The sequence below is a fragment of the Mytilus trossulus genome, chromosome 4, assembly GCF_036588685.1.
Source record: "Mytilus trossulus isolate FHL-02 chromosome 4, PNRI_Mtr1.1.1.hap1, whole genome shotgun sequence".
NCBI classification, from domain to species: Eukaryota; Metazoa; Mollusca; class Bivalvia; order Mytilida; family Mytilidae; genus Mytilus; species Mytilus trossulus.
In genome coordinates this window covers 20,378,774-20,405,788 of record NC_086376.1, presented here as the reverse complement: position 1 = coordinate 20,405,788, position 27,015 = coordinate 20,378,774, and the positions used below count along the sequence as shown (strand labels likewise).

Sequence of the window (27,015 nt, the reverse complement as noted above, 5' to 3'; positions counted from 1 at the left end):
AAAGATAGGCAATATGATGGCTCCAAAAAATAAAACGTTGCCCAAAAGATAACCAACAACATTGCCGCAGGAGATAGCACGACAAATAAGATAATCAATAACATTGTCTCAAAGATAGTATGGTCAAAAGATAACAAAACCATTACAACAAAAGAGATAGCATCGCCCAAATATAACCAATAACATTGCCACAAAAGATTGCATGACCAAACGTTAACAAATACCATTGCCACAAAAGATAGGCAATACCATATCAAAAAGGAAGAAACTGACAAAGCCAATAGATAGACAATACCATGGCCAAAACCTAGACAATAACGTACGTAAAAATCAGCCTTTACCACAAGAATACAAACAAAAAAAGTGTTAAATACACTGTGAAAACGCAAGATTGAGTAACACTAGCCAAGTCATATTTCAAGAGTAAGATCTTTTGCAACCTAGGTACGGATACGAAGACGTTTTATTATACAAACAGATAAAGAATAGAGAGACTATGGTATTTAGACAATCATTGATCTTTCATTTGTATTTAAACACATACCTTGTGTATTGTTTTAAACAATTTATTATCTAAATCGTTCAAATCGTAGAATTCACTTCAAAGTAATGCTATACATAATCGATTAAAAGGATGTGGAATCGTATGATGCGGAATAACATGCTCATATGAAGCGTAATATCTTTCAGAAAAATAGTACCATTACTTAAAAGAAATATTTGTAGTTCCTGAAAAAAACTAGACGTGTCAAAGCGGCACGAATGGTCCCATCTCAAAAAGTTGAAAAATCAGCAGTTTTAATAACAGATGTTGACACAAACATGATGGTAGTCTAACATATCAAAAATGAGCTCCTAATCTGGAGGTGTATAGAACAAAAGTCTGTATAACTGTGATTTTCAACAATTTTCAAAGTTATAACCCTTAATTTTGGCAAAAATTATAGAGCTGAACGAAACTTAAACTTGATCTGTAACTCATCTTGGTTAACTCACATGCCAAAAATCATCCCAATATCTGACAGCGTTTAGAAAAAAAGGTCCGTATAACTGTGATTTTCAATAATTTATCAAAGTCCAAAGCCTGTAATTTCTGCAAAAATAAGCCAAGCGGAACAAAACTTACACTTGATCTGTAACTTCGTTTCGGGGCCATAAAAAGACGGAAATTCCATTTAAAGGAAGAATGGACAGTGTTAAACCAGCATACTTTGGAACCTGCTATTAGTATACATGTACAGTTCTAAATTATCATTTTTTATTAAAGTCGAAAGACAATTTACAGGAAATTCTGTTTCTTTATCGCATATTTTTTTGTTGAATTTGTGTATTCTACATTGAATTGAAATTCAACAGTTTATACGCGATCAACTCTTTAAAAATTTGCAATTACTATGATAATTTGTTTATGAGTTTCAAATATCAATTTGCTGGGTTTTTTTTTATTACAAAACAAAATCACTACAATAAATAATAAGTTTGAAATGTGATACTACATAGACTGCAAGAACCAATCAGGACTATCATCACACTCTTCTGTGTCCTCCTTTGGAATTGAATCATAAGTTACTGATCTACTTAACACGTGTTCATGTTCCATATCACCTGATACTTGAGCAAACTCTGGGTCTGATGATGGATTAACTAATCGTTCACTTCCTACAGAAAGGCCATCAGCCCAGAACTGTCTTAGTCCAGATGCAAATATGCCATAGTATAAAACTCCAGCTAGATGTATGGCACCAGCTATCCAGAACACTTCGTGCCACGTTTTTTCATAGGGAATCTACAGAAAACAAAATGTATAGTTGACAAATTGTATAGATATAAATTCATCAATTTTCCATTTATGCAGTGGCAAGCCATTAATTATTGTATCAATTAATGCCACTGGATTAAACGTTGTAAAACAAAATTGTAAGAGTAATTTCTTGTTCAGTTGTATTTAAACTAATAATAACTTGTATGATGACATCATACAAGTAATTATTTGTACAAAAAAATTAAAATCACAAAAATACTGCACTTAGAAGAGAAACCAATCGGAAAGTCCATAATCACATGACAAAACCAAATGACAAAACACATAAAAAACGAATGGACAAGAACTGTCATATTCCTGACTTGGTACAGGCGTTTTTAGATGTAGAAAATGGCAAACTAAACCTGGTTTTAAAGCGCTAAACCTCTTACTTTAATGACAGTCTCATCAAATTCCGTTATATTTACAATAATGCGTGAACTAAATAGACATAGAAAAAATAAAATAGTCAAAATATGGCTACAGCAGTCATCATCGTGTAACAATTTTAAAAGGAACAACTTGATAGAACACAATGAACATCTATCAACAAACACATTCATTGATTCGCGTATCTGACGTCAGAAAATTTTATACGACACATAAGTTTGTCGGTAATGTATAGACAAACAATTTAAAATTTTCACATGGGCAATGTTAACTACAGGGTTAAAAAAGTATTTAAGAATTCATTTCAGAAATAGAACGAGATTAAAACTTGTCCAAAAGTTATACAGAATTTATAAGAATCCACAAATAGTTCATTCAAATACGCGATTGAATAATTTTGACGTTTGTGGTTCAACGTATTTTCTAATTCATAACAGAAATATATCATAATTACATATAATAGACTAATATCATATTGACGGGATCTTTTAAAGTACAGAGTTATAAGAACCGAAGAAACACAAATGTCGCATATACAAAACACACCAGCAAGAAATGAAAGATAATACAAACACATTGCCGTGATGTTTTAGTACCGAGCCACGTTAAATTGATATCACATAAAACACTCCAACAGTAAACGAAATATTAATAATAGAACAAAGACAAATGAAGGAACAATATAACATGTTGTTAAGATGATAAACAACATCAGTACGCAGAATCTATACATCAAGACCATCATGCATTATTTGTGAAGTTGATAGTGAATATTTATCAACAAGGTCTTGGTACCTGCAGATGAACATTTTAGAAAAAGGACGAGACGTTCTTTGGCATACCCTTGCTTCCTCAACTTTCTACTCAGACACTGATGACGTTTTACAAAGTCTGAGTAGAAGTTGCAAGCTCTTGAATATCGAATAATATAATATATAATAAATATGCAAGTGAAGTTGGCATATTGCTACTAAGGTAAGGGAAATTTATAATTTCAAAAAATAAAATAGTCTCGTTTGTCTTAGATTCTGGTACTGAAATGACTGTGTAAGTCAAATTCGAGATATAAGTCTAAAAATGAAAAGGAGGAAGCCGTGTCTGTTGTTTCTTTAATTTCTAGTTCTGGGGGATATATTAATGGAACCCAAACAGAAAAGATCGGAGTGAAATTGAATAGTCTGTTTTCTTTTATCCTCTTGTTTTTGACAAGTGTATGAAGGAACTGCGATTCATATCGAAATAAAGAGGTCGGCAAGAAGAGGCGCACAGTTTGTTTCAATAGGAACTCCGACAATTTGTTGGAAAAGTCTACCTCCAAACTCAACAAATATGTTGTCGATAAGAAACTCCTGCATACTGACCACTTGTTATTCTGTGTAGCACGTTTTACCTTTTTGTTTGTCACTATTAACAAAATATGCCTTATCATATCCCAAAGTAATAAATGAATAACGCATGATACCATTTTTATGTTGAAATACATTGTGGATTATATCTTTTAGGCGATTTGTTAGTTTCACATGGGGAATTGTGGTATACAAGGTTGAAAAATCATAAATTTTGATGGAACTAATTTCAGAAAAAGACCGAGATTTAAAATTGTGTAGAAGTTCTTTATAATTTTTAAGAAGCCACATATGGTTAATACCACTATGCGAGTAAACAGTTTCATAGTATTTTTGAAGACCCTCTTTCACTGCGGACAGAATTTTAGTCAATCTAATGAACAATTCTTTAGTGGAACATAAAGATGAGCCATCAATATACCGTTGTTTGTACGGAATTTTATGAAGCTTTGGTATCCAATACAAACAAGGTAAGTGCTCCGATTTGGTGTTTAATGACATGTTTATTGAGGCCATGAAGGACTTATGTTTTGCTAAAATCTCATCCTTGTCAAATTATATGTCTTTGATTGTGGGATTACCCGAGTGCTCATGTATACCTAATTCTTTTACAAGACATTCGTAGCAATACGATTTACATACAAAAACAATATGATTGTACGAGTAATAACGTGTACAAAATAACAACATGTTCACGATATACATATATTCATTATGCAGGTGCGCTGGGATGCTACTTAACAGAAATAGAAAGTCACAACAGGAAAATTCAAATAACATATTTATGTCGCAACATTTAGTTTTCCAGCCGACAGTCATGGTCAATGTCTAGATGCAGATTTAGATATTACGCAGCCCTGACTGCGTTTATGTTGTAATTCTTCATTATCTATATGAAATAACAAAGAATTAAGTCATCAACAGCAACCTAGTGGAAGAACTTTGAATTATTTGGTGAACAGTGGACTTTTTACAAAACAGAACAAATGAAATAAATTCTTGCGTAGTAATATATATGCATAACCTGCCCTTAAACTGTCATAATCAACAGGAATCAAATGTACAGCAGCTGCAATTATTAGGTGTTTGCGCATTCTATATACACTTTGAGGGTACTGAAAAATATATTACGAGAATAAACTCGGCATTATTTGACACCACCAGGGCAATACAATAGCTACCATATATTGGTCGAACTTTTAACATGTCACATTTTGTCGAAAAAATATCATCAGACTTTCCTTTGATTTGACTAACTTGACTTAGTATGAATTTGAACGAAAAAAGACATTTGGAGCATGCTTCAATAATACAGCAACCTCTTCGACAACTAATGGGAAGTTGGTCAACATATACTAAAAAGTTTTAACCAATTAAGACAGAACAAGCATCTAATCGACTATTTGAAAGATAACGTACTTGTTTTATCCTATATTAAATTGACCAACAATATACTAAGTTATTCATGATAACATAGTAAAAACTCACCATGCGATGATGTACCGTAAAACAATAATGCAGTTATAATCAATCGGTAAATTAACTTACCCCTGGTCTACCACGAAGAATCGATGCTGTTAATGTACTTAGTATAGCTCCTATTACACCTGTTCGAGATATGCCGGTTAGAACACTTGCGTACGTTGGTGAAAGATCTAAAGGATTAACTTGGTATCCTGTCAATATAAGTCGTTTACAAAAGTGTAAATATAAGTATCTGCTGCAATAATGTTAATGGGTAGATGATACATATGTTTTGATTGCTACCACAAAGATTGCTGTACAGATGATTATATATTGTGTGATTGCTTCCACCAAAGATTGCTGAACAGAAGATACATATTTTATGATTGTTGCCACCAAAGATTGCTGAACAGACGATACACATTTTGTGATTGTTGCCACCACAGATTGCTTAACAGATTAAACATATTTTGTAAACACTGCCACCAAAGATTTATGTAGAAATTATGCATATAGTGTGGTCGCTAACACCAAAGATTTCTGTACAGATTATATATATTTTGTGATCGCTGACACCAAAAATTGCTGGACAGATGATAAATATTTTGTTATTGCTGCCACCAAAGATTACTGAACATATCATAAATATTTTGTGACAGCTGCCACCAAAGATTGCCGAACAGGGGATACATATGTTGTGATCGCTGCCACTAAATGAATAAATAGAATAAACATACACTTTTAGAGCTGCAACCAAAGGTAACACTGAACAGATGATACATATTTTGTGATCCAAATTCGATGGTTAAAATTAATTTCAAAAATCAAACTACAATTTTTTTAGAGTTTGAGATATAATAAAATTAGGTTTTTAAAAATCGTGTGTTGCTGTATATCATAAGTATTTGTATTTCATTTATTCTTTTTTGTTTACCTAAATCATGGCGTTAGATTTCTCGTTTGAATTGTTTCACATTTTCCCGTTTAGTCTTTTATAGCTGACTTTTCGGTATGGGTTTTGCTCATTGTTGAAATCCGTACGGTGACCTATTGTCGATAACTTCTAGGTCATATCGGATCTAGTGGAGAGTTGTCTTATAGGCAATTATACAACATCATCAAATTTTTGCATTATCTTATTTGCATTAAAAATATATTATTATTTTGTTTTATATAATATCACCAAACAACTAAGCAAATTAGTTTGTCGTTTACTCTTAACTTACTGGTGCTCTGTAAATGATGTCTTCAAACTGAACGCATCACATGTTTATACAGAAAAATAATTTGTTCTAACAAAAATCTTTACTTGTTCTTTTAAGAGAAGTAAGATGTGTAGAAATATCTAAATTGAATTGTATTTATTCCTTACCTGAAATAGCCAACCCACTGAAGGCTACACCAACACACATAACTATCATAACAATTTCCAACTGTGTTATAAAGCCAAGACAAATAATGCATACTGCTTCAATACCAAAACCTGAAATAAGTCCACGTATGTGAAAAAAAATATATTTCAATAAGTTGTAAGTCCTTTCTGAATGGTTTATTCTACTTTTGCAATCTAACGATTAGTCAAAATTGGTAACGACATCATTATACTTAATGTTTTGTTATTCATCTTTATTCCATCCCAAGTAAATAATATCATAAATTAACTTATGTTTGTTTGCTTGTGTTACTAATCTCCAAAACTAACTGTCTGAATTCCAATGAAAGACACTTTTGAAGAAAAGATGTTATACTTTAAATAAGGAGTTGAAATAAAACTGACAAAACGACGAGTCAAAAAGCGAAAGACTATAAAAAGACATACCGGTATGTAAAGTATTCGAGTAATTCTTCATTATCATTCGACCAATGTATCTTCGAGAAATTCCTTCGTGTAATTCCTCAGTATCATTCGACCCTACTATCTGCAATACGATTTTGTAGGTTTGTCTATTTAAGTTATTACCTGAACACTGTGCCATCTTTCTCCCTACTGTGGTACTTATCAGACCAGACTTTATCAGTGTATCTATTAACACTCCACCGGTAACGGTAACAATTGTCATACATACCTCTGATATGCTTGACAATAATCCAATCTAAAACAGAAGTAATGCATTGTAAATTATGATTGACATTTTTTTGTATTGTTCTGTAAGTAATCAGTATCTTTCTTTTGTTTTATGCATATGTTTATTTACCAAAATTCAAGAAACACCTGCAGAGTGATAACATGCTACGGTCTTTTGCATGGAGCTCTTGGTGTTCCTATCGGGAATAGCTCAAACGTCTTTCCCTGGAATATTAACTTTCTTCCAATGATGCTACTGGATATGCACTTAGTGTCGTAATAATAACGGCTTTCCTAGACAATGATCTATCGAAGAATATGACAATTTTTAAATGAATAGTCTACATATCAGCGAACAACATTAATTCTTCATGTATAAAAAGAAAAATTTGTAAGGGTTCCGCGGAACCCAGTGTCTCGCCTATTTTTGCTGTAAATCGCAGGCTCAACAACAATGAGGAAAAAAATCAATAAAAATATTCCTCGTTACTATTTTATGATTGTAAGAAAATCTAAGTCCATTTAAAAGTAAATTACAGAAAAAACGGAGTAATCTTTTTACAAACTTTAGTTCTGGATACAATCTTATGATCATAAATAAGCTTCTGTCCAAGTTTGGTACAAACCCAGGATAGTTTAAGAAAGTTATTAAAATTTTAAAAACTTTAACCACAGAGTGAATGTAATGGTTCCCCGCAGAAAAACTAAGTCCATTTAGAAGTAAAATATGGATAAAATGGATTTATTTATTTACAAAATTTACTTCTGGATACTATATTATGATCATAAACAAGCTTCTGTCCAAGTTTGGTACAAACCCAGGATAGTTTAAGAAAGTTATTAAAATTCTAAAAACTTTAACCACAGAATGAATGTAATGTTTCCCTGCAGAAAAATCTAAGTCCATTTATAAGTATAATACGGAAAAAATGAAATTTCATTTTTACAAAATTTACTTCTGGATATTATCTTATGATCATAAACAAGCTTCTGTCCAAGTTTGGTACAAACCCAGGATAGTTGGAGAAAGTTATTAAAATTCTAAAAACTTTAACCACAGAGTGAATGTTTTGTTTCCCCGCAGAAAAAACTATGTCCATTTATAGTAAAATACGGAAAAAATGGAATTTTATTTTTACAAAATTTACTTCTGGATACTATCTTTTGATCAAAAACAAGCTTCTGTCAAAGTTTGGTAGAAATCCAGTATGGTTTAAGAAAGTTATTAAAATTTCAAAAACTTTAACCACAGAGTGAATATTTGTTGACGCCGCCGACGACGCCGACGCCGACGGAATGTAGGATCGTTTAGTCTCGCTTTTTCGACTAAAGTCGAAGGCTCGACAAAAATCACAAAAATACTTAACTCTGAAGAAAAATCAAAACGGAAAGTTGTAAAACAAATGGCAAAATGGCAAAATCAAGAGATCAAACACATCAAACGAATTGACAACAACTGTCATTCCTGACTTGGTACAGGAAAATATTGATTAAAAAGCTAATCCTCTCACTTGTATGACCGTCGCATCAAGTTGCATTATAATCACAACGATGTGTGAACAAAATAAAACCAGGCATGATAAAAAAAAAATAGGGGTACAGCAGTCAATATTGTGTAACAATCTAAACTGTCACAAAGACCAAAAAATATGTAACAAAGAGGCACAAACAGGCATAAAGACAAATCACTAAGATATTTTAATACGGCTTTTTGTTTCGATAACGAACATATTAACAATTTCCTTTTAATTTATATTCATATTATTTTGAATCCCCGTACCTCAAAAATACTCAGATGATGGAATGAATCCTGGAGGTACGTGGGTATCTCAGTCAAAAGCATAGAGAAGATCCAATTTCTACAAAAACTTCCAACAAATATGGCGGACATAGGTAGAGATGTAAGTATGTGTTTCCATGGTATTGCGCTGGCCTGAAAAAAGAACAAATTGATATTGGTACAATATAATGAAGAGTATAATCCAAAATATATTTATTAATGTGAGTTAGAAATTTTGACACGCGTATACTCTGAAATAAAACATAATTATAATAAAATTGAAAATGGAAATTGGTAATGTGTCAAAGAGGCAACAACCGACCATATAGCACAAATTGCTCTTCAATGCAGCGAGAAACTCCCGCTTCCGGAGTCATCCTCCAGTTGGCCAATATTTAAATACAGTGGAGATCAGTTCTAACCTCTCATTAGAACTGTCAGAATAATCTGTCATAGAACTGTTCTAACCTGTCCTAGAACAGTTCTAGCTAGAACAGTTCTACCCTAGAACTGTTCTAGGTAGAACTGTCAGGATCAGTTCTAGGTAGAACTGACTAAATCAGTTCTAGGTAGAACTGTCAGGATCAGTTCTAGGGTAGAACTGTCTAAAACTGTTCTAGGTAGAACTGACCAAATCAGTTCTAACTGTAGAACTGTCAGCAGAACTGACCAAATCAGTCAGGACTGAAGAACAGTTCTAAATGACGTCACTGCAGGAAGGGCACTTTAGAATTTAGAAGAAAGAATCAGTTCCAATTACTTTACTATATATAATAGCGGATTTTTCTATATTTTTACTGATCAAAATTTACATGTACAAATATCGAAGTGGATAGGAGGTTATCCAACTCATCGGAGAAATATTTTTATAAGATTGCAAATGAAACATCATTATTTACGTTTCTTCGTTCCCCGTTTTTAACAGTCTCTTCATAAATATAACTCGGCATTTAATTCATGGAAATTTAATCTTAATTTACCTTGTTTGCCTTGGATTTACATTCATGATTTAGGATTCTGTTTTGACAAATGTTCAAACGAAAATTGTACAGTGGATGGATTATGGGATTAATGAAATCAGTGTTGTTAAACGTAAAAAAAACTACATGTCATTGTGTATGTACATTTGCATTAGCTCGTTGCCAAACTTATCCATAACGATTATGAATAATATCTGGGAGTCCTGAAAGTCTGAAAAATATACTCGATCTGAACATAAATGAAATATTTGCCACTGGACGTTAGGCTACAAACAAAACCAATCATTGTCCTTCTTCAAATTATATATTAACAGTATAGTCAGTAATACTATTGTAACGTGTAACCGGGCGGGGACGTTTAGATGTTTTTATCCTCGGGTTCGTACCAGTTTCCTGGATTTGAAAAGCAATTCAAAAGTCAATAAAAAATTACACTATCACTATCAAATATGAAACAAATACTTAACTACATACAACGATTTTCAACACCTATCAACCTAACCCGAACTTGTTGAATTAAAACTGTTTAAAACCCTTTCTGTCCGATACTGTTTAAAACCAACTGTTTGAAACTATAGTCTGGAACCTAAATGTATAGAACTGGTTTGAAACCTAAATGTATAAAACTGGTCTGGAACCTAAATGTATGAAACCGGTCAGACGGTTTGGAACTATTGTCTGAAACCTAAATGTTTGGAACCTGTCTGGAACCTAAATGTTTGAAACTGGTCAGACGGTTTGGAACTATTGTCTGAAACCTAAATGTTTGGAACCTGTCTGAAACCTAAATGTTTGAAACGGGTCAGACGGTTTGGAACTATTGTCTGAAACCTAAATGTTTGGAACCTGTCTGAAACCTAAATGTTTGAAACGGGTCAAACGGTTTGGAACTATTGTCTGAAACCTGAATAAAACGAATGTATGGAAACTATTCAAACTGTTGTAAACTTTCGACGTATGAAACTTTATTAAAATATATTTATAAAACGGTTGGAACAAGGTAGCCCTAAGGTATGGTTTAACAGCAAACACTCACTGCAATAGTGAGAGATGTGGAACGCAAAACCTTAGCACTAACCCTGTTTATACAACTTCTACGTAACCGAAACTATTTATATCTTCTCAACAGGTTTCAAACACTCCACTTTGTTTGAATACTCCTGCTAATCGTCTTTAAATATTAACGGTCCAACCTTTTATTTAATTTTCTTCTTACGACGTATCTGATAAGAATGACAATTTACACTGGATAGCTACCCACTATTTATACTTCTAACGCGGACCTCGAAGAGAGCACCCTAGTAACAACTGTACAGGTAAAGCGTCTGATAGCAACCAAGGATAAAGGGATGATTTTAGATACAGTTTTCAACGATAAACGGATGATAAGGAAAAGTAATAGAGATATCGAAAAATATATAACTGTAGAACTATTATAACCTTCTTAAACTGCAAATTCGTAACACTACCCACGCCTCCGATTTCATGCGTCCTCGCATGAGTTTTACAATTTTATACTGACTTAATCAAAACACAATCAAAACTGTTCTCGTTAAAACTAGCTGACACCATACCAAGATTCTACTTTAAACCTCAATGTATCCACTCATTCCGCAATACGTCTCCCAGCAACTTTTTGTACACCGAGGGTTATACCATGATAACCAACTAATGGCTTTCCTACAACAATCTGCCGGCAAGCGTCAGACCTAGGGGTACCCTAGCCTACTCACAGTTCCGGGGTTCCTGTCAGCCTCGTTCGACTAGCATGTTCTTTCTGTTTTGTTAGCTATGCTCCTATTTTCCAAATACTAGTATCATACTTTTATTCATATTTGTAAAAGCAACTGAATACTGAACTTGGATTAAATTTTGACCAGATAAAACCATTTCAAATATTCTGTTTTGAAAACCACTAGAAAAGTTGTGTTGCCAAAAACTGGTTTAAAACAATTTTGCCTCACAACAGGCCACTTATGGACCCCTCAATAAGAGTTGTTGTAAAGGGTTCTTTAACGTGCACAAGACGTGGTACTTCCTGAACACGGGACCTCGGATTTAACGTCCCCATCCGACGGACGGACATATATACATTTATAAACAACAGAAATCAAATTGAAGTTTTACAATTCAGTTTCAAAATTTATGACGCTTCCTGCATCAATAAATAGACAAAAACAAATCTTTATAACGGCATCCAAACTGTCTCGTGCTCCTCAACCTTTTCTATCTGTTGACCGTTCTCAGCATACTTTGTTATGATTCTAACTATTTTCCTTTCTTTTGTTACGTTGGTTTTTGTGGCCTGTTGTTTTGTTACAAACTTCTGTCTTTTCGGATGTTCCACTTCTTCACTTATTTCCTTCTCAATATTGTCAGCTCGTATGAAGGACTTACACTTTTTCTTTGTTGGCGCCACACCTAGTAATGGGGCACACCTTTCCCTTATAACTGAAGGACCACTCCGTTTGTCCTCCAGAATATAATCTACCATCTTTTCCTCTTTCTTTTGTGACATGTCTTCTTTAGAATATTCCTTGTAATGAAAAACTGCATCCTTCTTATCCGTATCTATAACTGATCCGATGATACCTCCTTCACTATAACATGCCTTCAGTTCAGAGTCCTGCAGATTGCTATCTAAACTGTCCGGTGTATCTAAGTCTGCGTTGCTACTGTCATCCAAAATAGTTATCCGGTTTTGAGGGTCAGACTGATCAAAATCATCTTGTCCTCTTTCTGTAACACCAACCTTCTTTTCAACAACTCTGTTACTTCTTTTATTAGTCTCCACTCTGTGTATATTTTTCGTGTGTCTTTTTAGATACTCCTGCTTCTTAAAAACTGTTTCACAGTCATCACATCTGATCTCAGACTTTCCTTCATTAGTTCTCTTATAGTCATCTCTAGGTTGAACAAGTTCTGTTTTAAATGGGTCCGGAACTTCATTGAATACAACTCCATTTACAACAATCTCACGTCTAGGGTGTTTGTTGATAGTTTCTGATACTACAACCCTGTCACAGCCTATGTGACCTTGGACATACAATCTAACTTCATGTCCCTTAATAGTTAAAGTCCCCTTATATATATTTATGTTAGCTTCTTGTGTTCTCAAGAAGTCTAACCCTAGTATACAATCTACATTAATGTCAGCAACTATGGCAGCGTTTATACATTTGAACGTGTCAGTTTCAATTTCAAGTTCAGTTTTGCCTGACACATGCAACGAATGTCCACTAGCCGTAAGGATATCCCTTTCAGTTGGAGTTAAATAAGGCATATTTGACATTTCCTTAAACATTTTAGTGGAGATAACTGAAACTGTAGCTCCAGTATCTATCAACAAATCTGTGATAATTCCGTTTACTTTTGCTTTCAGGAACATACCTGCATCAGGATATAGTTTATGGACCCCCACTTTTCCCGGTGTCGAATCTAAATTTTCATAGTTTTGGTTAGTATACCTTGTTTTAGGTTTGGTCTGATAACTAGGTTGCTGATAATTATACTGAAAGTTTGGATAAGTAGGACAGTCAAAAGCTCTGTGGCCTACCTCATCACAAGCATAGCACCTAAATGGAAAGGGCTGCGGACCACCACCCTGCTTCCTACCTTTATTGTTTTGTTTCAAGTCTCTCATTTCTTTTTGCAACTCTATTAATGTCTCTGACATTGTTTTCAAAAGCTGACTTGTCATGTTGTCAGCACTGTGTCTATTTTCAGACGCAGTTCTTAAATATCCATGACCTTCAATCCTTTTGCTTTCAGCTTTGTTAAAAGCCTCAAGCTCAACTGCATGTCTGATAGCGTCATTTAAATCAGTAGGTCTTGCCTGCTTTATGCGGAGCCTCATATCCGAATCTATTAACGAGTCTATGAACTGTTCTTTTGCCAAAGTCTCCCGCACTTCGTTTGGTGCAGTTGCATATGCAAGGTTAGTTAACCTTCTTATGTCTTGGCCCAACTCAGGCAAGGTCTCTACAGCTCTCTGGTGTCTCTCTCTGAGCTGAGTTCTGTACAGCTCCGTTTGGTTAGACGGAGAAAAACGCTCTTCTAATGCCTTAACCAATTCTTTAAAATCTTGTCTAGACTCCTGGGTTAAGTTTCCCAAAACACCTTGAGCTTGGCCCCTGAGAGAAACGGCCAAATACAGACCTTTCTCTTTGTCTGTCCAGTTATTAATTTGGGAACAGGCATCAAAATGGGACCTAAAGTCAAGCCAAGGACCTTTCCCATCATAGGTAGCAGTCTTAACTATGTTTTTATTTTTGTATCCATCCGAAGCATAGGATTGTTTATCTTCACAAAACTCGGTATCACGAGTTAAACCAGTTTTACTTGCTCTTTTTGTGACAAATTTGTCATTAATTGGGAATTGTAATTGTTCAGTAAAATGTTTCGAAGACTGTTTGTCTGCAGCAGTTGTTGATGTTTCAAACCTGACTGAAGATCTAGGTCGGGCTCCTAAACCGCCTCCATTTACACTACTACTAACGTTTTTTTCATAAATCGGAGAGTTTGTTTGTTTTGACAATTGTTCGGGACGCCTGACTGAAATTATCCCTGAATCACTATATCTAAACACTGTTCGGGGTGCATCAACATGAGAAATTGATCTGTCTTTAACATGCCGATATTTTTCTAATTCGGCAGTTAAAATATCTATTTCCTGACTTAACTGTTCCTCAGTTAAACTTATGTCAGGATCATATAAAACACTATCTTTCCTTTTTGAATTCATGATAAAATACAATTTATATGTACAAAATACGCTTGAGAAATGCTAGACAAATCCCACCGCTAAGCCACCATTTGTAACGTGTAACCGGGCGGGGACGTTTATATGTTTTTATCCTCGGGTTCGTACCAGTTTCCTGGATTTGAAAAGCAATTCAAAAGTTCTAAAGTCAATAAAAAATTACACTATCACTATCAAATATGAAACAAATACTTAACTACATACAACGATTTTCAACACCTATCAACCTAACCCGAACTTGTTGAATTAAAACTGTTTAAAACCCTTTCTGTCCGATACTGTTTAAAACCAACTGTTTGAAACTATAGTCTGGAACCTAAATGTATAGAACTGGTTTGAAACCTAAATGTATAAAACTGGTCTGGAACCTAAATGTATGAAACCGGTCAGACGGTTTGGAACTATTGTCTGAAACCTAAATGTTTGGAACCTGTCTGGAACCTAAATGTTTGAAACTGGTCAGACGGTTTGGAACTATTGTCTGAAACCTAAATGTTTGGAACCTGTCTGAAACCTAAATGTTTGAAACGGGTCAGACGGTTTGGAACTATTGTCTGAAACCTAAATGTTTGGAACCTGTCTGAAACCTAAATGTTTGAAACGGGTCAAACGGTTTGGAACTATTGTCTGAAACCTGAATAAAACGAATGTATGGAAACTATTCAAACTGTTGTAAACTTTCGACGTATGAAACTTTATTAAAATATATTTATAAAACGGTTGGAACAAGGTAGCCCTAAGGTATGGTTTAACAGCAAACACTCAATGCAATAGTGAGAGATGTGGAACGCAAAACCTTAGCACTAACCCTGTTTATACAACTTCTACGTAACCGAAACTATTTATATCTTCTCAACAGGTTTCAAACACTCCACTTTGTTTGAATACTCCTGCTAATCGTCTTTAAATATTAACGGTCCAACCTTTTATTTAATTTTCTTCTTACGACGTATCTGATAAGAATGACAATTTACACTGGATAGCTACCCACTATTAATACTTCTAACGCGGACCTCGAAGAGAGCACCCTAGTAACAACTGTACAGGTAAAGCGTCTGATAGCAACCAAGGATAAAGGGATGATTTTAGATACAGTTTTCAACGATAAACGGATGATATGGAAAAGTAATAGAGATATCGAAAAATATATAACTGTAGAACTATTATAACCTTCTTAAACTGCAAATTCGTAACACTATTCCAAGAAGAGAACTTCTCATACATGTACTTTTCATTTTAAAATAAAGTATATGAATCAGTCATGTGAGTGTTGGATTATGCCGTTAAATAGTTTTGTTTAAAAAAACATCATGAACTATACTGACTTAAAAGTCACTTTTGTGACGGTTCAATATTTAATAATATAAGTTTGGATGTAACGGGTCTTCTGACGTTATTTTGTTATCAACACCCATAGACATAAGTTAGGCATGTGAACGTAACATCAACGTTTTTTTATGGTTCGCCAAGGTTTAAACATTTTGTTAAAATGAAATTTAGAATTAAATTATAATAAATGACTGTAATATTTTTTCTGTCTATTCGAAATAACGTAAAAAATGTGGTGCACACTGTTTAAAAACCCGCTACGCACATTTATCAGTGTGCACCAAATTTTTTTATGTTATTTCTTCACAGACAGAAAAAATATTACAGTCATTCCTTAAATAGTAATATTATCGATACAGAGAGGAAATAATGGCGCTCTAAAATGATGTGGATAAAATTTGGTGTCCTCTTTATCATTCAATATCTGTCCTGACTTAAAAATATTATTGGTTTACAATGAAGCCATATATATTTACATGATAAAGAATATATAGATATAGGAAGATCATGAAGATGTGGTGTGAGTGCCAATGAGAAAACTCTCCATCCAAATAACAATTTAAAAATAAGTAAACCATTATAGGTCAACGGTACGACTTTCAACACTGAGCCTTGGCTCACACCAAACAATAAGCTATAAAAGGTCCCATATGTTCAGTTTTGGTTGATGCGGTCAAATAAATTTGTTATTAAAACGACTCAGTCTGATATATATCGAAACTTCTGAAATTTGTTAACAATTCAATATTTTGAATAAAAAGAGGACACGCTGTCATTTGAATTATACAATCCATCGTGATCGGTTGTTGTCTGCTCTATGGTTGGGTTGTTGTTGCCCAGACACATATTTTTGTTCCATGAGTCAGTCTGAGCTATGAAAACTAGCTGATGTTTGTTTCTGATGCGATATTTTGAATAAAAGTAGGAAATGATGGCACTCTCAATCAATGCGAATTTTTTTTGTGGTTGTTGATTTCCAATATATTGCAGTTATTTATAAACTACAATCCCTCTGGACCTAAAATTATAACTGATGTACTGTCCAACTATATAGACTTGCATAAAAAAAAAGAAAATATGGTAATTTTTGGTTGATGCGGTCAAACAATTTATTACATTCGACTCAGTCTGAAGTATGAAAACTACTGATATTTGTTTACGATTCAATACTTTGAATAAAAAGAGGTCATGCTAGCACTTTAAATTCATGTGAACAAAATTTTGAGGTCATTGTTTTCCAATATTGCTGGAACTTGTATATTACAGTCCCTCTTGACCTAAATTTATAACTGAATTACTGTGCAGCTATATAGATTTGCAGGAAGAAAGAGCAAATAAGGTCAGTTTAGATTGATGCGGTCAAAAGATTTTTGTATAACAGGTCCGTCTAAGGTATGAAAACTACTTGTAAAAAGATATCACATTTGTTTACAATTCAATATTTTAAATAAAAAGAGGACATGCTAGTACTATCATAAATTGAGTGCAAATAAAATTTTGAAATCATTAATGTTTTCCAATATAATTGGTATCCTTGCCTAAAGATAATCTGGATTCCTACAGTTTGCAGCTAAATGTATATAGATTTATATGATGAAATCAAATATGATCAGTTTAAGTTGATAGTGGATCAATGGCAGATCCAGAGCGGTGGGGGACCCCCTTTTTGACGATCAATGCATTTGAATGAGGACATTTAGTTGGACCCCCCCCCTTTTAAAACTGCTGGATCCGTCCCTGGTGGTTTGGACCAGAATAACATTTTACACAAAGATTAAGGTCAGATAATTTTTTTTATGTAAAATGAGCCATCCTGACTCCCCAAATGACAAATGTAAAACAATTGAAATAAAAATGCCCCCCCTCCCGGCCCCTTTTTCCCAATATTAACGGCTTAATCTATGTTCAAAAATGAAAGAAAAACAAATAATTTATGTAACACATCAACAAAAGAAAATCACTGAATAACAGGCTCCAGACTTGGAACAGTCACATACATGCAGAATATGACGGGGTTAAACATGTTCTCTTGCCGACGAAAAATTTGAAATAAAACCGGCAAAATAGCAAAACTCTTAATAATATTAATCGCCATTTTGCCGAAGCCTTTATATTTAGACAAAGAGTTCTTAAAACATATAAATCAATTCTAGACGTAGAATTTATAAATCAATATTTGCCGTCGGATTTAAAAATCAATTCTAGCCGTAGAATTTATAAATCAATTCTAGCCGTAGAATTTATAAATCAATTCTAGCCGTAGACTTTATAAATCAATTCTAGCCGTAGAATTTGTAATCAGAACTGTTCTAGAAGTAGAACTGACTAAAACTGTTCTAGAGTAGAACTGTCAGGATCAGTTCTAGGTAGAACTGTCCAAATCAGTTCTAGGGTAGAACTGTCAGGATCAGTTCTAGGTAGAACTGTCCAAATCAGTTCTAGGTAGAACTGACCAAATCAGTTCTAGCTAGAACAGTTCTAACCTAGAACTGACTAAAAGGTGTCAGGCTGACAGTTCTACGTACTGTCCTAGAACAGTTCTCCTGACAGATTCTGACAGATTTAATGAGAGGTTAGAAGTGATCTCCACTGTATGTGTACTAGTTCAGTAATAATGGACGTCATACTAAACTTCGAATTATACACAAGAAACTATAAAAAATAAATAAACAAGACTAACAAAAGTCAGCGGCTCTTGACTTGAGACAGGTGCAAAAATGCGGCGAGGTAAAACATGTTTTTTGAGATCTCAACGCTCCCCTATACATTTAGCCAATGTAGAACAAACAAATGCACAGTAAAACAGTAAAACTCAGTTTAAGATTAGTCCGAGTCCAATGTCAGAATATGTAACAAAAGAAAACAAACAAAATGACAATAAAACATGAATAACAACAGACTACTAGCGGATACTGACATGCCAGCTTCAGACCTCATTTAAAGTGATTGAAAAATTATGTCTTCGTCATATGAATATTAGGCACAATCCCTCCCGTTAGTGGTTTAGAATTATACCATCATAAACTACTAGTATATGAGAAGAACATAACATGCCAACAACTGCGTGGTTTTAGAATAAATGTGTTTAATTTCGATGAAAAGACTCTATGAGTGAATCAATATTAAAGCCAAAATATGCAATCTTGTATGACCAGTCAACAGTATCGTAACTATGTGCTGTTTAATAAATCTGTTTAAAGGTTTTGTTAGCTCTTGAGGTGAATCCTGACATTTTTGTATTCTTTAATTGAACCAAATTCACTATTGCTTCTAAAATGAGGGATGGAACTTCTTTTTTTTCACAATTTCTTTAATTATTAGTTCCTTAAATTATTGTGACTTTAATGGTAAACTTTATGATTTTCCTATTGTCGTAGGTTGTTAAAGAAGTATTCTACGTTTGCACACATTTACGAGGGTGGTGTATATGAATAAAAACTTACCGTTCTTGTAGAAGATCGTTGAGCTGCTGAAGCTTCTCTGTCGTACAAGGCTCGTTCATTGATCGATAGGCTTGGGTGAGCTCCTGGTGAATCAACAACGATGATCATGAATAATATTGACCATAAAATACCAAGTCCACCTAGAAATAAAAATTCAGCATCGTCGGCTATAAATTATCCAATTCACATGTAAATGAATACTTAAAAAAATGGTGTTTACCATATATACATACAAAAGTTAAGTCTTTTTTAAAAATTTATTATTAAAAGAATGGAAAGTCTTTAAATTAGTAAATAGTGATTTGATTTTGACACTAGTTTCAAATGCAAAGGACCCGTTTTGTAGAATTCCATTTAACTCAAACAATTCTCATGATCGTAAAAAACCTCGATTTTCTATAGTACTGCACGGTTGCTTTGAATCCTGATGTCATATAGGAGAACGGAACTATCACCTAAATTGTGTTTGAAACATCATTTGCTATATTCTCTGTGTTAAGTTTAATCAGTACTTTTGTAATGGAAAGCCCAATCCGTATATTTGTAAATAGTCGGCTATACAGTCAAATAATGTTTGGAATATGTCATCTTTAACTGAGGTAGTATAAAGTTAAATTTTATTGTAAATTTATCAACTTGATTCTTCAAATGCATTTTAATCGCCGCCGCTTCAGCACTGACAAGGTGGATTCTAGATCGTTGGACAAGTCTACCTGAACAAAAGTGTAGTAGTGAAATATTTACCATAGAGATACAAAATTGTAGTAGTGAAATATTTACCATAGAGATATAATACAGCGTGCCAACAAACATGACAAGACAATGTTCCTGATACTATCATCGCCACTGCAGGGCTCAGATAGGCACCTAAAATACAAGATCATTTATGGAAATCATATCAATTTAACAGGTTTAATTCAGACATGCTTTACAAATAAAATGTCAGTACTACTACAGTGCACACCTTAAAACCATATCATACTATTGAAACAATTTGCTGTTTTATTTTTAGAAGTAAATTAATATATTACGTAATATATTTACATTAAATGATTAAAGAAACTAATTTGTCACAAATAACTTGATATGAACAGACTAACAACAAGACTTTATAATTATTCAGCGACTCGTTTGAAGTATATTGCATTGTGCTTAGATTATTTACAGTAACTTATATTTCCCCATAACACCACGCGGTCATATCGACATGTACAAGATATGACCAGATAGCTTGCCACTTATTCTCACAACCATAGTGTTACACTGCATTTTTCTGAATCTGCAGAAAACATTTCTTCAACTAGGATTGTGTTATTTTATATGATCTTGCTTTGTGTAATCATTTACTTAACCTACCTGCATACGCTATGGTTATCATTCTGGATTTTTCAGACCTTGGAGCCCATGCAGATATCACACCATTAATGGCAGGTACAGATGGCCCCTTTCAACAATAAAATTGAGTTCTTAATATTTAAACTTGAATGGATTTCATCAAACAAACAAAAATATGGAGAATATTGTGGGTTTTCTTCATACTTTTTTGTTAAATGTACACTGGTTAAAATTACCGATAATTTTACAAAAATAAATATATGAGAGAGAATCCTTTAACCAATATAACTAGTGAAAAACTTCTTTGAGCCAACTTTCCAAACGGCAAATAATATACATGACTGAGGTAGATAGCTTATGCAAAATAGCTAGATAGTATAAGACCATTGTGAACACGTGCATATAGAAAACAAATGTATGCCATAACTATTATTATGATTACTGTATTGCTTTTTCAATTGCAGTATATTATATTGTAGAAATTTCAAGATTGCAGTTAGGTGAAATTTCAATTTGTCATATCTGCTCCATGCAGAAGCATATTTTCATAACTAATATGACTTTAATCTATTATTCAATGCAATTTCCGCATAGTCATAACTACAACCACTTACTTCTATAACGCCCTGCAGTGCCCGTACTACCAGTACTGCAACATATTGACTGTTCTGTATACAAACCGGTAACACAACCATGCATATACTGGATAACAACACTGATAGACCACATATTCTGTAATCAAAATGGTTACATCAATCAAAACTATACCAAAGAGACATAAAACTGTGAGTGGCCGTTCATGTCAAAATAGCAATGGTTTCATCTAGATGGTTTTTCCATCCAAATACTTGTTGAAAACATCTAGATCCTTTCAACAAAAATGCAAAAATTCAGAAAATACAGCTAGATTGAACCATCACTATTTTGACATGAACGGCAACTCATATAAACCAGATGCTTGAAATTACCTTGTCGAAATACTTGATTCTACTACGTTTAGAATTCATGCAATTCAACTCTCATCAATTCCATGCATATGTGTTTCTTTATTCTACATTGGCTAGAGGTATATGGGTTGAGATCTCACAAACATGTTTAACCCCAGCGCATGTTTGCGCCTGTCCCAATTCAGGATTCTCTAGTCATTGTTATAGTCTTGTATATTTTTTTCAATTTTAGTTCAAAATACTTAAAATTTGCAGAAGTCAGTCTCAATTTTGTTCTTGAGCCCTTTATAATTTGATCTTATACATTTGTGAGTGTCATGTTGACACCTTTTAGAACTCACAATAGCCTGTCTCTTTCAATGTTTCGGCTTATCTTTGTCCTAAATTTATGCTTCAATGTTATTCTAGTTTTGTATTTAGATTTGTGCATATTTTACAACTAATAGACTATATTATTCAATGTTGTAGGATGAAGGAAGACGGTAAAGTATATAAGTAGAAGGAAATAAAACTTTTGACAATGGCTGCAAAATTTAGGTCATTAGTGCATTTTCTAATTTGTCTATACTTGTTTCCGATTTTTCACTATTGTTTTGTGGTTGTTTTTTTTTAATCAAATTTCATAAAGGTATTGAAAAATAAAATGTATGTTTAGTTCAAACATCTTTGAAAATTAATGAATCGTTCTCTATATGTCTTCTGCTTTGTATCGATCTGATGAATTTAAGCACTTTTCAATTGATTTTCATAGTTTGTTCTTCAAATTTGTCCACGGTTTTTGATGTTTGAAAATCTTCATTCAGACCATGTAGGATGGTATATACTTAAAGTAAAAGAAGACACCATCTGGACGCAAACAAAGAAATGATGACGCGCTCATTATAAACATGACATGAATATCATCTGCACAACCTCGTTTCGACATTTTAGCCTGCAACATAATATGATGCATATGAAATATCAGAGGTTTATTATTTTTTGTGTCTGATTTTTTTGCACATGTACATGCTGTCAGGCTGAAAATGACAATTTTGTAACATAAAACGCAGGAAATTTTTGGATCCAAAAGTGTGACAAATGTGGAAATAAAACTAGCATGCATAGCAACACATGAAAACAAATCAAACCGGGGGAGGAATCTTCCGCCCACGCCCACCCCCTTTCCAATATCGAATGGTCGTCCCTTTAATTCTGAAAAAAACATCCGAAGCCTTGGTTGTGAATAAAAATTTAACATAATTCATCGTCTTACTAACCTTACTGGTGAAAATCTTGTAGCGAGAATTCCTCCTGGTACTTGCGTAAATAAACCTCCGACAAAATATGCCGTATTTAGATATAACGTTCCGTCCACTGTCCAGTTCAAAGATAAGTTACAGCTACTGTTTAGAGGAATACACTAAATAACAAAAAAAAACAATTTAATAAAAACAAATATGCAAGGCTTTTTATTATTATTTTGAATGCATTAGAAGTTTTAAAAAGCACGCGTTCTTAATTGGCACCAAGTTTTAGGCAAAACTCAACAGCAGATACAGTAACCACAAAGAGAGGGTCAAATGTGAAAGAAACAGAAAAAAAATGGATTAATTCTGGAACGCGGCAAAGTTAGAGCAACTTAAGATGTGAAATCATTCATTTTGTACCACATTCAGATTTTGTACAGTTGTAACCTCTCGAGAGACGACAAACGCCGTATAGTATAGTCAAATCTCGGTAATATGAAAAAAATGTCTTGATATACTTGTAGGTTTTGATGTTTAGTCAAATTAATATACCGTGAACAGTTGTTTTAGCGTTGGCACATTTCATTTTCATAGAGGTTTACCTTAGCCACGCCCTCTTACTCATGGTACATTGAAATTGATTCTTTTGCATGGTATTTATGTTTTCCAAGTGTTGCTGTTTAGATTTCAAAAGTTTCACACATAAGTAATCGGTATAGCACAATTATTTCACATTTTATCATACCGGAGCCTTGTATAACTTACTGTGAACTGTTGATGTTTGCATCCTTGTATTTTGGTCCTTTGGTCTCTGCTGGAATGGTGTCTCATGGTAATCATACCACATCTCCTTATTGTCGTATAAAGGGATCGTCTATATCCCTTGTGCAACACTGAGGAGGGAACAAAACCAACATATTTTGTTCTTTGCAATTAAAGTTTATTGTTTCATTTTTTTAATAAAATATATGTGGAAAACTCTTGAAAACTAATTAATTTCAATTTGAAAGTATGTGAAATAGTACAATAAAGCAAAAATCATACACACAAACAGTTACACAACCGATTTTTCCCCCTCAAAAAGATCAAAAATTTAAACTATTCGCGGCATCTCTCTAGAAATCATGAATATTGGAAAATAAGAAGAAAGAAAATACATACATGTTTGAATAAGGTGTCAGATTTCGTATTATTTGTTGATGAATGTGTTGGTTTAACTATATGCACCATAACCATTGCAAATACTGAACGATATCCTATTGAAAGTAACAGTCCGCAAAACCCTAAAAACACAACTAAAAACCTTTTGGGACATCCCATCTAAAACAGAAAATAATAAACATATCTAAAACAAATATTCCTCAACATCCCTATATATCTGAAAAATAATTAAAAAAAAAAACAGAACTATAACCCGTGCTTCCAAGTGCTCTAATTTCTGAAAAAATCATATAAATGCAAAAAAATGGCGCGTTTTGAACAAGCATTATTTTTAGGTGGAGAACATATTAACTTTGATACTATTGATTAATTTATTAGTCATTCGAGATTTCACTATGTAAAAAGTATTAGAAATTGAGAGTATAACAGTATAAGGGGAAGTGTCATGATTGATAGTTTTTATTCATAAATAGATGTTTTCATCTTCACCATTTTTATTGATATATTTATCACATATATTTATTTCAGAGTATTACTTGAATCGTTTTAAATTTGTCGTCTTAATTGATACATATGTATACAATGCCCATACCTATAATTATTGTTTTGTACCAGGAAATAATAAGTAACTTTTAAATCTTTGAAGTAGGTTAACATCATGATTACACCTTGAGCATGTTGAGTTATGTAATAAAATATTTAATGTTTGATTTTAATTGGTTGGTAACCAGTGTCGTGTTTTATCTAAAAAAATGTCCTACAACAGTCTTAAAAAGGAATTTTCCTCGCCCAGCGGTTCAAGTAAATTCACCTTGTCTCCGTTTACTTTGTTTTCCAAATTTATACCCCTCTTATATAAGATATCTGTTTTGCATAGTAAATCAAGATTTCATTGGTCATATAGATCTAAGCAAAAGTCCGAAGTTGTTTTCTCGAAAATCAATTATATTGTATAACAGAATTTTGAACAGTCGCTTTTTCCGGATATACTTTATTTCTTCGTATTTAGCTACAGTGTCCTGGTACGCCAAATTCGCGACACTGTAATACCAGAAAAAAAAGAGAAAAGAAAATAAGAAAGCTCCAATATTGAAGAAATCTTTTTCATATTTTGCATAAAGTACTGGGGTCTTTTTTCTTGTTCTTTTTTTTTTTTTTATCTATTTCGTTGTTTTGTTAATTTCTTCATAATATAAGTTCCAATTTGAAAATGTATTCTGGAATACTATTTACAAAGGAAAAAACACATTATAAAATTGAGAATGGAAATGGGGAATGTGTCAAAGAGACAACAAACCGACCATAGCAAAAACAACAGCGGAAGGTCACCAACAGGTCTTCGATGTAGCGAGATAGTATATATTCCTCACGAACTAAATGATACAGAATATTTGTTTCAACAGGAGCCAGTATTATGAAATTGTTTCAATGATAACAAAGTTTCCAAAATAACTTCTGTTAGTCAGAACAGATATACGTGACAATCTATCAATATCGCCAAATTGTTGAAAACAAACCAGCTAGATGGTCTAAACACGTGATCTGTCATATACATGATATAGGTCTTAACAGACCAGTTTCAGTCCATCTGATCAATATGCTTATTTTTTTTAACTTAATTAGATTTTCTAGTTCGCATTTTCCTGAAATAAATGAATCTTCTTGCATATTATTTTTTTTTTTCGCAGTCCATTCTTATGAATTTGTATCTCTCGAGATGACACATGATGGAATATCATAATCATTTTACATTCTAAACAAACTATCCGAATTTCTCGCTGCATTGAAAACCTGTTGGCGATATTCTGCTGTAGTCTGTTCTGTGGTTGGGTTGTTGTCTCTTTGATGCATTCCCCATTTTCAATCTCAATTTTATCGAAATTTATCATTTGTCACTGAAGCTGTCCGATCATTTTCTCGAAATATTTTAGGACCATAATTCGAACGAAAGATATCCATAAATTCTTGAAGATATCAAAAGTTTCTAATTATGACTAAATTCGCTGCGATTCATACGACGATACACATTTATTTGTGAGTGAATACCTGGTACTTTTTGTAATTCCAATTATAGGATCGTTTAGTAAAGCTGCATATGAAACCATGGTTTGAAAAATGCAGCTTTCGTTAACTGTTACTCATTTGTTTATTTTTTAAATACACCAATAGTTCTTACCTCTGTATAGCCTGTTGTAGTATGAATTAAATAGTTCTATTTCTCAATGATATATATACATTTTACAAATAAACGGGAAATATATCATTCTAAAAATAAACTTTTTCAGAAAGTTTGTATTACTGTGTAAACTTGTACATGTTATACGTACGTCCGTCAGTAATGATCCATTCCTCAAGTTTTTATGTCATTAAATTTGTATATATACAGATATAGGATGGATCCTCTTAAACATATATTTAAGAGATATTATCCGCAGTTTTTAAATTTAATGTTTCCGAAATGATTAATTTCTATAATTTTCAGTTTCTTTTTACATGTGTTTATTATACATGATCATACATCATTTCGACCAAAACCCATTTATTGATTTGAAGAAATTGACATGTCAAAAGGAGTATACTATTTACATAAATATTTATTTTCCAGGTGTCGTGATTACCATTATATTTCACAAATTTAAATTTTATTGCTTCTCTTAACACATGCTTCTCATAACACATGCACTATTTTTGTTATTTTTGGTATTTTTTAAAAGTTATCTGAAAAGGTCACTTAGGAGTCGTTGCCCAAAACATGCAAATATCATGAATATCATAAGCATGATAAAACAAACCTCCTTGGGTCTATATATTAAATAGTCTTCATCACCCATTTTCAATGATTATGGACGATTAAGCAGACAAATGATTGATATTTGGCAATTGTTGAAACCAAATGGTCGTGATCTTGATCCCTGGGTGTCTTTTTGTTATTTGTTTTGTTACGTTCATGTTATACGTATATTTCCTGTCGGACAACCGATTTGTT

At 33.2% G+C, this 27,015-nt stretch overlaps 1 protein-coding gene across 3 annotated transcripts; it reads right to left on the bottom strand.

Moving 5' to 3' along the window:
- Nucleotides 1-621: 621 nt before the first annotated feature.
- Nucleotides 622-26,378, bottom strand: LOC134714856 (vesicular glutamate transporter 3-like). 3 transcript variants are annotated; one of them, XM_063576494.1, is made up of 12 exons: nucleotides 26,357-26,378; nucleotides 24,030-24,188; nucleotides 22,899-23,041; nucleotides 21,310-21,427; nucleotides 20,717-20,804; nucleotides 20,141-20,227; nucleotides 19,361-19,500; nucleotides 8,847-8,999; nucleotides 6,962-7,094; nucleotides 6,374-6,484; nucleotides 5,086-5,213; nucleotides 623-1,786 (listed from the first exon to the last, which is right to left on the bottom strand). In XM_063576494.1, the coding sequence occupies exons 2-12, from the start codon at nucleotides 24,186-24,188 to the stop codon at nucleotides 1,493-1,495; spliced, it is 1,554 nt and encodes a 517-aa protein (XP_063432564.1). In that variant the 5' UTR covers nucleotides 26,357-26,378; the 3' UTR covers nucleotides 623-1,492. The 3 variants fall into 3 exon arrangements, with proteins under 3 accessions (XP_063432566.1, XP_063432564.1, XP_063432563.1); XM_063576493.1 differs by lacking the exon at nucleotides 26,357-26,378 and adding an exon at nucleotides 26,206-26,229; XM_063576496.1 differs by lacking the exons at nucleotides 20,141-20,227; nucleotides 26,357-26,378 and having other exon boundaries at nucleotides 622-1,786.
- Nucleotides 26,379-27,015: the final 637 nt, after the last annotated feature.

Excerpts from the sequence above, each read along its gene's own strand:
- LOC134714856 (XM_063576494.1), bottom strand. The coding sequence starts at position 24,188 with ATGGGATGTCCCAAAAGGTTTTTAGTTGTGTTTTTAGGGTTTTGCGGA. Across the intron at positions 20,805-21,309 it reads CACTGCAGGGCGTTATAGAA|GGGCCATCTGTACCTGCCAT; the intron begins GTAAGTGGTTGT and ends TATTGTTGAAAG. Across the intron at positions 1,787-5,085 it reads TTCTTCGTGGTAGACCAGGG|ATTCCCTATGAAAAAACGTG; the intron begins GTAAGTTAATTT and ends TGTTTTCTGTAG.